The 13853-nt window shown below is 40.7% G+C and overlaps 1 protein-coding gene across 1 annotated transcript in view; it reads left to right on the forward strand.

Moving 5' to 3' along the window:
• Positions 1–3660: 3660 nt before the first annotated feature.
• espn (espin) overlaps positions 3661–13853 on the forward strand; it is a 102949-nt gene continuing 92756 nt past the window's right edge. Inside the window, exons 1-2 of the mRNA XM_039007454.1 lie at positions 3661–4044; positions 12927–13120. Coding sequence (XP_038863382.1) covers positions 3751–4044; positions 12927–13120 — 488 coding nt within the window. The 5' untranslated portion in view covers positions 3661–3750. The remainder of the gene's footprint in view (positions 4045–12926; positions 13121–13853) is intronic.

Here is a 13853-nt window from a genome sequence, read left to right on the forward strand (position 1 = left end):
AGACATAAAAAGGATCTCTAAGGTCAGGGCGTGACACAGGCCTTTATAAGAAGCATGCTAAATTTAAATATGATAGCCTATACCTGCCAATGACATAATTCAGTTGTAGAATAATTTTCCTTATCTGTAAATATTACACAGTACACTGCCGATCAAAAGCTCAAAGTCAATTTCCTGCGAAACCCAGGGAAACGTTTTGGGTTTGGTTTCTTTGGTGAACTTCTATACCACACGTGGCGTGTGGGGTACCACATTCACCATATGAATGGTGTGATTGGTATGATGGAGCCGCAGTTATGGTTGTGGAGAGGACACTGCTTGCTGCAAGGCAGGGGGATGAACAAACTCTGAAAGTGCAATTAGCGGAGAAAGTACTGAACAGCGATGTAAAGGACCTTCTCGGAGCCTCACCTGTCCACCATGCCGCCCGTGCTGGAAAACTGACTTGCCTACAATTCCTCGCGGAAGAAGCGGGTTTACCGGGCAACAGTTTGGCGAATAATGGCGCCAGCCCCGCACACGACGCTGCTGCCACTGGTAACCTGGCCTGCTTACAGTGGCTATTAACTCAAGGTGGATGTCGTACCGCGGCGAGTGGCGTTATTTTCTTGCTACATAGCCTACAGTAGGCCTACATTGCTTTTAAAAAAGGCTAATAGTTTCATAATACAGTCAACATCATTCATCACACAGACCTCTTATTATCATTTTAAGACCAGTCAGAGCTCAGAGGTCTATAGGACAACTTCTAGAGCAGCAAGGTCGAGGCCTGCAGTTACTTGAATTTCCAATCCATTAGTCCTGTAGCCTAGACCTGAAAAACACAAATTAGGTCTATTGTCCCAAAAACTATTTGAAAACAGATCTCAGAAAGTTACAACTTTTCTAAACTATTTGAATACAGATCTCAGAAAGTAATTACTTTCTAAAACTATTTTAATACCGATCTGAGAGAGCAACTAATTTTTTTATACATATCTCAGGAAGTGACTACTTTTCTGAAACTACTGGGTTGGCTGCCTTCAACTAATGACAGGGCTGTATCTGGAGTTGCATGTTGGAGATAGAAATCAAATAGAATGAATAGAGTACACACAATCTCCTATACTATTCCAATCTATCTGACAGTCATATTTGATCTACACAATACATTTCTATTTGAACATTCTGTATATGTCCATTCTCCTGAATCTCCATTGCCCCAGGTGTACGTAATCAAGTCAAACCAATAAACCAATTATATTTTGTACAGATAAGTGTAAATAAGTTGTAACGTTCAACTACTGTATGACTCTTTCAACATGCTGCTGAAAAGCTTGAAACCTGCAATTAATTTTGTGATACCTGAAAATACTGCATACTAATTCAAAGCTATTTGCAAACATTGCAAACAGCAATTTGGATGCTTAGAAAAAACCTTTTTTGTACTTCTTTGTCCATCTGAGGGTAAGTGTTCTTGTTTCAAACACACACTACACTATATTTAAAGGGATAGTTTACTCAGAATACAACCTAACATGAATTTCCACCTATCTTGGCTGTAGTTGATTCAAGACGGCAGTTTTGGAATATTGTTTCCTTTCGACACTTAATAGCCATATTTTGTTACTGTTAGCATTCTCAGTAACACTTAACATTAAACTGTTCTTGTGCCTGTGTAATAAAACTGTAATTACTAATTAGAGGATAATTTTATTAGCATGTTGTTACATAATACTTAATTGCATTTTAATTGCATAGCAATGAGCTGAGCTTTTTTTTAAACTACTGTACACAATTGGAATAGTGACTGTTCTTTATTCCACTTATGTAGGGTGTGTTCGTAAATTCAATCTGGAGTGCCAGAGTGCGCTCAGAGTGCCCTCTTGGTCTTCGTAAATTCAGAGTTTGTTAGATTGTTCAGTCATAAATTCAGAGCGTTTTTCTCTCGGAGCGGTCAGAGCGCACACGGGACGCTCTGGCTGAGGAGTAGGGTTGATCGAGCGATCTGGCCTAACAACTGCAGTCAAGCATCCAAGCTAACTGGCTAACGTTGGCTAGCTTGCTAGCTAATTCCAGACACAAATGAGAGAACACCTCACTCTGACCATTTTACTCGCCTAGCAGAGCTGATAGGCTGTTTTCATGTTATCTAGAGCGTTGGTGACTGTAACTGCAGCTGGCAATCATTTAATTACGCTGTTTTGCCAACGTTTACTGACACCGGCCATATTCAACGGGTGTTGAGCGTTCGTAAATTGCTCAGTTATTCTGCGCTCTGGCACGCAGACGAGTGCACTAAAAATGGAGTAGATAGCCAGAGCGAATTTACCAAATGCACCCGTAATAACTAAATCATTATGCAATTATAAAGCAATTTCCAAAGTACTATGTAACAACAATGTTGCTATTGTAATAATCGCAAAGTTACTAAACATATATAAGAACTTCATGTCAAGTGCTCCTATATTACCTTGTCTCACTCATGAATATATATTTTTGTCATGTTGAAGCTGTAGAAGTGGTCTACTCTAATGTTGAGGTGATTCCATTTCCCTCTTGTATTTAATTAGGCTATAGGACATATTAATATTTATTTCTAAGAGCCCTCCAAACCATGTCCTTATGATCATATATTTAGACTAATTCAACTAACTTTTGTAGTTGTTGGTTCTTCATCAAATATTTGGCAGCCATCAAATAAATATTTTTTTGGTTTTCAAATAGCTAAATTCAAATAGCTTCAAATACTCTTTGGTTTTCTGAGAGGTGCTCAAAATACTTTCAAATACAATTTGGTTTTCTGAGACCTGAATTTGAATATAAAAGAAAATAGTTGCATTTTAGTTGAAACTCTAGATAAACTATATTCGGCTACCTCAAGTATTTGAAATGTTGGTATGGTCAGCTCTCCCCCTGGAGAGCAGCTGCAAGTTTTTGCTCCAAACCTTCTCTAACACACCTGATTCTACTCATCAAGGTGCTGATGAATATCTCATTAGTAGCAAAAGCCTGCACGACCATCAGTATAGCTCTACGGGAGGGTTGGCCACCACTGACGTAGGCTACTGTCCCTTTAACTACTGAGACGATTTCAAGCGACCAACATACTACTGGAGTGATCCTCCCCCGGATGGATTATTTATCAAGTGGTGAGTCCCATGTCGCGATTTGCGGCAATTGTGGATACGGGATCCAAGACAGCCGCCCGGAATTATATTCTTAATGACCTACAACTTCGATAACGTTATCATAACAGAGAAACTATGAAGAAAGAAGTCGATATGAAGACCAAAGAATATCTCTGCAACAGGTGTTTGAGCTATGCGTGTTGAGGCAGAGGAGAACAAGATAGTCAGCCATCAGGTGAACTTTATCGTCGTGCGCAATTATAGGCTACCAGTATGCATGAATTATGTTAACTTTATTAACTCAATTACTAAAATGACTCGTAATTTGACAATTCTGTTGATATTATGTAAAACAACATTTGTTTTTGATAAGTAAAATGACCAAATACATGCTCATTGAAAGACACCTGTCCAAAGAAATAGGCTTTTTTCCCCTCACTTGGAGGATGTATGCAGATCTCTGTCAATTCAACGAGATATGCTTCTAAATAGTGGACATACATTTGTTATCTTACTGTAATGATCACAGGACTGACATTTTATTGTTATCTACGAAGAAAATTGTTCAAGAGTTAAATAGAGGTTAAACCTCATCTAGATGCTGCGTTTATAAATACGGAGGAGTTGTCTAGCCGCAGTTATGGTGGTGGAGAGGACACTGCTTGCCGCAAGGCAGGGGGATGTACAAACTCTGAAAGTGCAATTAGCGGAGAAAGTACTGAACAGCGACGTAAAGGACCTTCTCGGAGCCTCACCTGTCCACCATGCCGCTCGTGCTGGAAAACTGACTTGCCTACGTTTCCTCGTGGAAGAAGCGGGTTTACCCGGCAACAGTTTGGCGAATAATGGCGCCAGCCCCGCACACGACGCTGCTGCCACTGGTAACCTGGCCTGCTTACAGTGGTTATTAACTCAAGGTGGATGTCGTACCGCGGTGAGTGGCGTTATTTTCTTGCTACATAGCCTACAGTAGGCCTACATAGCTTTAAAAAAGGCTAATAGTTCCATAATACAGTCAACATCATTAATCACACAGACCTCTTGTTATCATTTTAAGACCAGTCAGAGCTCAGAGGTCTATAGGAGCAGCAAGGTCGAGGCCTGCAGTTACTTGCATTTCCAATCCATTAGTCCTGTAGCCTAGACCTGAAAAACACAAATTAGGTCTATTGTTTCCCAAGAGTAGTCATCTTGGACTAGGCCCGAGCCTACCCATCTCCTCTCTTAGGTCAGTATTTGCTTGACTGTCAAATTGAGCATTTCCTCACATTTCCAGCCTGGAAATTACATTCATCACTTCTTCACACCACTTCAGCATAACACAATTAGTCACTCAGACAGTTCTTTGACCTTTATTGTAGGCCTAAGAGGATAACCTTTGTCTCTAGTACCCCAATGATTTCTGTATAGTCCTACACTAGATGACTGATAGGGGGCGCTGTGTTGAAGCCATCTGCCTAAGAGGATAACCCTTGTCTCTAGTACCCCCCAATGATTTATGTATAGGCCTACACTAGATGGCTGATAGGGGGCGCTGTGTTGAAGCCATCGTGCATCATCTTGGCACTCCCCCACCATTGTAAAACATATTTAGCATTTTATTAATATCTACATTCATTTTTGCCACATTTATTCTATTACAGACAACTTAATGCATAATTTTACATTATATTATGCAAGCTAAACATACAAATAAAACATACCAAAAATATAAAACATTTTCATTAAAGTATCATTTTTAGAGATTACTAATAAAATAATTATATACATGCAATTTTGTCCTTGAATCATTTAATGTAAATACTGTAGAATTCCATTCATTCCTATGGAGGACTGCTCCTACAGGGGAGTGCCAATATGACTGACAAGTGGCTTCAAAGCCTCTCAATGGTCAATACATAGCATCAGCAATCCAGGGTTTATATACTGTACATCAGTGACTGCACCACTTTTCTTTAGGCTTGTACAGGCTTTTGTCTCAATGACCAACACGTGGTTAGGATAATTGAGCTACTGTATATAAGGGCTAAAGGCACACCTGTTGCCATTGAGAATACCTGAGACTTGTATTAGTTATTACTCTGTAATTATCATCAATACCCATTCTAAGGGAAGTGTATCATTACTCACCACAGCAGACTAAGTTCTATACAACAATGTCACCTATGCTGGACTAATTTGATATGATTTTTACAACAGCTTGAGAAAAAATTCACCTAGAGCCCAGGTCCTCATGCTGACTGTGTAGGGACTGGACCATTTGACAAAACGTGGGGAAAAAGTCATTTTGGTAAAAGCGCATTGATTTCCATACACAAACTTAACTCTGTCTACCCAATGGCACAGGTTACATAAATGTTTGGCCTCACTTCAGCATTCTGGGAAATATGAATGTAATATTATTGTGTAAAACTGATTGTTATAGGGTGAAAAAGACATTCACTTTCCACCCTCTATGTTAATAATAAGAAGTCTGACTTGTCAACATAAAACAGCGTTTCCACCCTCTATGTTAATAATAAGAAGTCTGACTTGTCAAGATAAAACAGCATTTGAACCCAATAATACATACTGGTCATTTCACACTTGAGTCAGTAGAGACATTGGTTACAAGATTTGACAAAATCCTTCTCGGTCAAAGAGTCACAAGGATGTATTCAGCTCTAATCTTCATATCTATTAGCCATAGAGTAGTGGTGCGCACCAATATTGATAATTCGATACTAATCATACGTCACTTTCCCTGAATATTAATTTACAACACATACTATAATGTCACACACCCACACTATGGATCAAACTTAAGGATTCATTGACATATTTGAGGACATGACATTTGACTTCTGAATTACTGAATGGTATTGAGTACACCATTAGTCCAATATCACCTAAACACATGTCTGAAAGTAAACTATATAATGTACCTAATCACAGGAGGTTGGTGGCACCTTAATTGGGGAGGATGGGCTCGTGGTAATGGCTGGATTGTTATTAGTGGAATTGTATCAAATCCATCAAACACATGGTTTTCATTTATTTGATGCCATTCCATCTGCTCCGTTCCAGCCATTATTATGAGCCGTCCTCCCCTCCGCAGCCTCCACTGCTTCTTGTTTTGAAATGTAACCACTGAAATAGTAGTTTGTTTTGGCTCTGTCTAGAAGCATCTGGTAGCTGTGTTATTTCATTTGGGTACTTGAAGAGTGTTAAATCTGTACAAGGGATGAAACCCTATATAGAGCACATTCAAATGGGATTAGAAGTTTGGAAAGCGGTACGCCCTGATGACATTGTCCGCAAATTAATTTGGTTAATGACTTATCTTTCGATAACTCTATTCGCCATGTTCCAATCACTTAGTCTGGGCTAGGACTGAAAGACACTGGCATTCACACTGCTTTGTTCACTGACCAATTCAGCAAAAATGCAGTCGTAACAATGAGGAATCGATCGGTAGATAAAGGTGCTCTAAATTGACCCGTTTTGCATACCCCACCATACCAGGAGACATCCATTTCTTCATCATTGGAAAATATAAATGGTTGAGTTTGATACAATTTAAAAGCTTACAAACAGTGTTGTCAAACTATTTTATTACTTGGATTTTTTTTAAAATAAAAATTGTCCTTTTGAAACCTTTAACGTGCAAACTCAGATTTTTTTTTCATAAGCATATGTTGTAGCTTAGACCCTATTAAACATCATCTGAGGTTTTTGTGTCGTGCATTCCATGGCTTGAGACACAACATTCTCTTGACTATAGGGTGGGTGTCATTTCAATCATAGAAATCGAATTCATAGAATGGACCTATCCCTTCAGAACCCTGCAATTTGTTGGTACACGATTGAAATGTAAATTCAATTGAAATTGAAACTTCTAAATACTACCACAAAGATGACCGCTGATACGCTCACGTCGAATGTCAACTTAAATCGTCAAGTCTATTCTAATAAACTCAGCAAAAAAAGAAACGTCCCTTTTTTCAGGACCCTGTCTTTCAAAGATAATTCGTAAAAATCCAAATAACTTCACAGATCTTCATTGTAAAGGGTTTAAACACTGTTTCCCATGCTTGTTCAATGAACCATAAATAATTAATGAACATGCACCTGTGGAACGGTCATTAAGACACTAACAGCTTACAGACGGTAGGCAATTAAGGTCACAGTTATGAAAACTTAGGACACTAAAGAGGCCTTTCTACTGACTCTGAAAAACACCAAAAGAAAGATTCCCAGGGTCCCTGCTCATCTGCGTGAACGTGTCTTAGGCATGCTGCAAGGGAGGCATGAGGACTGCAGATGTGGCCAGGACCATGTCCGTACTGTGAGATGCCTAAGACAGCACTACAAGGAGACAGGACGGACAGCTGATCGTCCTCGCAGTGGCAGACCATGTGTAACAACACCTGCACAGGATCGGTACATCTGAACATCACACCTGCGGGACAGGTACAGGATGGCAACAACAACTGCCCGAGTTACACCAGGAACGCACAATCCCTCCATCAGTGCTCAGACTGTCCGCAATAGGCTGAGAGAGGCTGGACTGAGGGCTTGTAGGCCTGTTGTAAGGCAGGTCCTCACCAGACATGCAACAACGTCACCTATGGGCACAAACCCACCGTCGCTGGACCAGACAGGACTGGCAAAGTGCTCTTCACTGACGAGTCGGGGTGTTGTCTCACCAGGGGTGATGGTCGGATTCGCGTTTATCGTCAAAGGAATGAGTGTTACATTGAGGCCTGTACTCTGGAGCGGGATCGATTTGGAGGTGGAGGGTCTGTCATGGTCTGGAGCGGTGTTTGACAGCATCATCGTACTGAGCTTGTTGTCATTGCAGGCAATCTCAATGCTGTGCATTACAGGAAGACATCCTCCTCCCTCATGTGATACCCTTCCTGCAGGCTCATCCCGACATGACCCTCCAGCATGACAATGCCACCAGCCATACTGCTCGTTCTGTGTGTGATTTCCTGCAAGACAGGAATGTCAGTGTCCTGCCATGGCCAGCCCAGAGCCCGGATCTCGATCCCATTGAGCACGTCTGGGATCTGTTAGATCGGAGGGTGAGGGTTAGGGCCCTTCCCCCCAGAAATGTCCGGGAACTTGCAGGTGCCTTGGTGGAAGAGTGGGGTAACATCTCACAGCAAGAACTGGCAAATCTGGTGCAGTCCATGAGGAGGAGATGCACTGCAGTACTTAATGCAGCTGGTGGCCACACCAGATACTGACTGTTACTTTTGATTTTGACCCCCCCTTCGTTCAGGGACACATTATTCAATTTCTGTTAGTCACATGTCTGTTGAACTTGTTCAGTTTATGTCTCAGTTGTGGAATCTTATGTTCATACAAATATTTACACATGTTAAGTTTGCTGAAAATAAACACAGTTGACAGTGAGAGGACGTTTCTTTTTCTGCTGAGTTGATCTATCGTTCTATGATTTCAATAGGTTTCCTATGGAGGATTGACAGTATACTTCAAAACAATGGATATCCCCATTCTAGTCAACATTCTCTGATGTGTGGACCTCCAACCATTTCAATTGTATTCCCATTTTAGTACATTTATCAGCCAAAACGTGACACCCACCCTTTATTCAAGAGCTGTCTCTACCCGATAGCGTCACAACACAAAAACATTAGATGATGTATAATAGGGTCTAAGCTACAACATATGCTAATATGGGAAAAAAAACTGACGTTTACACATTTTTAGATACTTGACATTGAAGGTAAAACAAAAAGAAAAATCACCAGAAATGATAAAATAGTTTGACCACCCTGTTTGTAAGCTTTTAAATGATATCAATCTCAACCGTTTTCTCGTTTCCAGTGATGAAGACATGGATGTCTCATGGAATGGTGGGGTATATAAAGTGGGTCAACTTTGAGCTCCTTTTTATGTTTTGGCATTCAGCTCCAAAAAGTCACTTTCTAAGTACTTCTGAAATGGGCAAATATGTATGGAAGGTTTCACTCGAATCAAAAGGAGTCCTGTCAAAAAGTGATTGAATTCAAATGGATTTACCCAGTAGTGAATTTGCATAAACGTCTCAAAAGGTCTGAAAGGAAAGATGGAGCATCTCTTCCTCTTTCCTCTGGCTGTTCTCCAATACATGTCCAAGGCTTTAGAGAGAGGGTACATGGAAAGGAGGGATGACTGACTTGTTATAGGGAAATTCCATGGTAATGCGGAGACGGCAATTTTTCACTTTACATGTATGCCAAACAAAAACCATTGATTTCAAAGTTTAACACACCACACAACTCAATGCACAAATACTACTTTTAACAATTTTCACTGAACATTTTACAGAAACACGCACTGGAAGAACTGTGCAGATGCAAAACACTATTGGGGGGATGGAGTGAGAGTCAGGAGTTGGAAGGAAAGTCTTCAAAGGAAGGGGAGTGCCTGCTGGTCAGGGAAAGAAAGCTGGTGCTGAGTTTTTTTTGTGCTTTGGTTTGAACAGTGTCAGAGGGACTGAGAGAGACAGGGACTGAGAGAGACAGGGACTGAGAGAGACAGGGACTGAGAGAGACAGGGGCTGAGAGAGACAGGGGCTGAGAGAGACAGGGGCTGAGAGAGACAGGGGCTGAGAGAGACAGGGGCTGAGAGAGACAGGGACTGAGAGAGACAGGGGCTGAGAGAGAGGGAAAGAGAGGGGCTGAGAGAGACTGGGAGAGAGAGGCTGGGAGAGGCTGAGGGAGGGGGAGAGAGAGAGAGAGAGGTGGGAGGGGTTCATAGTTGGCATGCAGTGATTTTAAACATGTGACACCTTTTTATTACAACACATACTGGGCACTGGCATTTGCTCCGAATTAAGATTCAACAATGTCTGCAGAAAGAATGGGGTGTCAGCTATGACGTGACACATTGACTTTGAAAAAATCTGTTTTGGTTATTGAACTATACTAAGTGAAGTGGATTTATAGCCAGTAACGGAATTTCATCATGGGTTCCTGATCTGTACTACACAGAAATTAATATCCATAATTATGCATACTGTTCTCTTCATGGTGATGTATCCTAAATAGGTACACAAAGGTACAAATAGGCAATATCCTCCTTTGCATATTTGGGTATTATTCTTCACACTGGCTATTATTTTAATGAGCTCTGACTCCAAACAAGACCAAATTTGGTTGGTCCCGGCCAGAACAAACTTGGTTGGTCCAGACCAGACCAAATCTGAACCAATCATAGATATCGATGTTTCACAAGTTTGGACATGAAAGTACAGCTCAGTAGAGTACAGTTTAGTATAGTACATTAGTGTACTATACTGAACTCTACTTTCCTTATAATTTCCCATTGTATCAAATTCAATTACAGAAATTCCATTACAGATTTTTTCGGGAAATTGGATTTAACTAATATCAACACTTCTATTTAGTTTGAGAAATGTTACTGCCTTCTGTAAGTTTAAGAAACATTGCCTTGTGACTTAATTCCGTTAGCAAAAACCCACATAACTTTAAGATATTTTCACATTTCTCCCTCATGAGAATGAGGGAGGATAATGAAAGTTCACAGAAGTAACAAGTAAAGATAGACCAATCAATTAGTGTTTTTACTGATGTCAATGTTAACGGAATATCGATTTTTAATCACTTAATCATTAATAAACAAAATTGATATCAGTAAAAACACTAATAACTAATTGATTGGTCTACCTTTATTTGTTACTTCTGTGAACTTTCATTATCCTCCCTCATTCTCATGAGAGAGAAATGTGAAAATATCTTAAAAGTTATGTGGGTTTTTGCTGATGGAATTAAGTCACAAGGTTTATATTAGTTGGCAGGGGTCTCTACTTCAACATTACTGTGTTTTGATTGACTTTTTCTGGTAGATATTTTCTAAGATTCCTTTTCCATCTGTTTGACCAGAAAGCCTTTGCTTATTCCTTATTTGTAGGATGTTAAATGTTAAAAAAATAAAATGTATATATATATATATGCCTTAATAAAAAATCTAAATACTCTTAGCTTTCATTTGACACCCAATTTGACACGCTCCTATAAACTTCACATGTTGGTGCTCATGGGTCCTTTTACATTGAAATGACCTTTATGCCATCAGTCTTACTAATGCTATGCAAATCACCTCTTGAATAAGCTCAGCTAAACCCTCATGACAGACCGTCCAACAACATATTAGGGGGTTAAATGAGCGGTTACTCCCCCCAAACCAATGGAATGTCTACTACTACTACTAGTACTACTTTGTCCTTTCGGGATTTTTCTGTTCAATAAATTAGTGCTAGTAAAAGGACTAGACTAATAAGTGCTCCCTTCATTACCGCCACATACACTGAGTGTACAAAGCATTAGGAACATCTGCTCTTTCCATGACATAGACTGACCAGGTGAAAGCTATGATCCCTTATTGATGTCACTTGTTAAATGAGCTCCCGAGTGATGCAGCGGTCTAAGGCACCTCATCTCAGTGCTAGAGGTGTCACAACAGACCCTGGTTCGATTCCAAGCTGTATCACAACCGTCCGTGATTGGGAGTCCCATAGGGTGGCGCACAATTGGCCCAGCGTCGTCCGGGCTAGGTTTGGCCGTGGTAGGCCGTCATCGTAAATATTAGTTTGTTCTTAACTGACTTGCCTAGTTAAATAAAGGTAAAACATTTTTTTTTCATTAAATCCACTTCAATCAGTGTAGATGCAGGGGAGGAGACAGGTTAAAGAAGGATTCTTTTTTTCTGTTCTGAAGGTAAAAGGGGGTGCAACTCAATATAAGAAAGGTGTTCCTAATGTTTTGTACACTCAGTGTATGTTCACCATTCACTGCTAGGCTTGAGTGGCTGTCTGACCATACAACCACCACAAAGAGTGTCACTGATTGGCTGACATTTGTATATGGTCTCTCTTCCCATTAGTAATGTAATCTAGATGAGGTTTGACACAGTGGGTGCTCCTTGTTGGTTTCCACACAATGTCAATGGGTCACTGACATCGCTTCAGAGCATCCTTGACACACATCGCTTGTTTTGTGAAAGTGGTTTCTGGTGCAAACACTTGATACCCGAATCAGATAATAGATTAACGTCTATTAAAGTATTCATCAGGGTTACCCTACACTGAGTGTACAAAACAATAGGGACACCTTCCTAATATTGAGTTGCACCCCCTTTTGCCCTCAGAACAGCCTCAATTCGTCAGGGCATGGACTCTACAAGGTGTCAAAAGCGTTCCACAGGGATGCTGGCCCATGTTGACTCCAATGCTTCCCACAGTTGTGTCAAGTTGGATGGATGTCCTTTTTGTGTCGGACCATTCTTGATACACACGGAAAACTGTTGAGTGTGAAAAACCCAGCAACGTTGCAGTTCTTGACACACTCAAACCGGTGCGCCTGGCACCTACGACCATACCGTGCAAAGGCACTTATGTATGTGTGCCCTCTGAATGGCACACATACATAATCCACGTCTCAATTGTCTCAAGGCTTAAAAATCCTTCATCCTTCTTTAACCAGTCTCCTCCCTTTCATCTACACTGATTTGAAGTGGAGTTAACAAGTGACAATAAGGGATCATAGTTTTAACCTGGATTCACCTGGTCAGTTGGTCATGGAAAGAGCAGGTACACTCAGTGTATATGTCTTCAACGATAGTTTCATATTCATTTTTCAATCACTTGTGTCATCTCCTTAAATATATCTTGAATGCAGAGCATACTGATGATCAATGTCATCTTTGTGATTCAAGACCACGCAGGATGTTACCATTTAAATGAATCAGCATTAAGTCTTGAAACCTGACTTTGATATTTCCTGTGTCTTTCCTCTTCCGTAGGACCGGGATAGTTCTGGAGCCACCGTTCTCCACCTCGCCTCCCGGTTCAGCCATCACGAGATCACAGATTGGCTGCTGAAGAGCGGGGAAGCGGACACTGGGGCGTCCACAGACACTGGGGCCCTGCCTGTCCACTATGCTGCTGCCAAGGGAGACCTACCCTCCCTCCGTCTCCTGTTGGGACACAGCCCAAAGTAAGAGCGCCAATGCTAACGCTAAGCTAACCCACTCACTAGCCATTATCCATATACTATCCACACTAGGGCTGTGACAAGTTGACAGTTTTGCTTAACGTTTAAACTACCAATTTTTAAAAATCGTTTTGCCATTAAAACAATAAGAAAAAAATCATACAATTCCAGACAGTAGAATTCCAGGCAGTAGAATTACAGTATAATTCCAGGCAGTAGAATTACAGTAGAATTCCAGGCAGTAGAATTCCAGACCTTAGAATTCCAGACCTTAGAATTCCAGACAGTAGAATTCCAGACCTTAGAATTCCAGGCAGTAGAATTCCAGACAGTAGAATTCCAGTAGAATTCCAGGCAGTAGAATTACAGTAGAATTCCAGGCAGTAGAATTCCAGACCTTAGAATTCCAGACCTTAGAATTCCAGACAGTAGAATTCCAGACCTTAGAATTCCAGGCAGTAGAATTCCAGACAGTAGAATTCCAGACAGTAGAATTCCAGGCAGTAGAATTCCAGACAGTGGAATTCCAGTAGAATTCCAGACAGTAGAATTCCAGGCAGTAGAATTCCAGTAGAATTCCAGACCTTAGAATTCCAGACCTTAGAATTCCAGACCTCAGAATTCCAGGCAGTAGAATTCCAGACAGTAGAATTCCAGTAGAATTCCATGCAGTAGAATTACAGTAAAATTCCAGACCTTAGAATTCCAGACCTTAGAATTCCAGACCTTAGAATTC

Source organism: Salvelinus namaycush, chromosome 14, assembly GCF_016432855.1.
Source record: "Salvelinus namaycush isolate Seneca chromosome 14, SaNama_1.0, whole genome shotgun sequence".
NCBI lineage: Eukaryota > Metazoa > Chordata > Actinopteri > Salmoniformes > Salmonidae > Salvelinus > Salvelinus namaycush.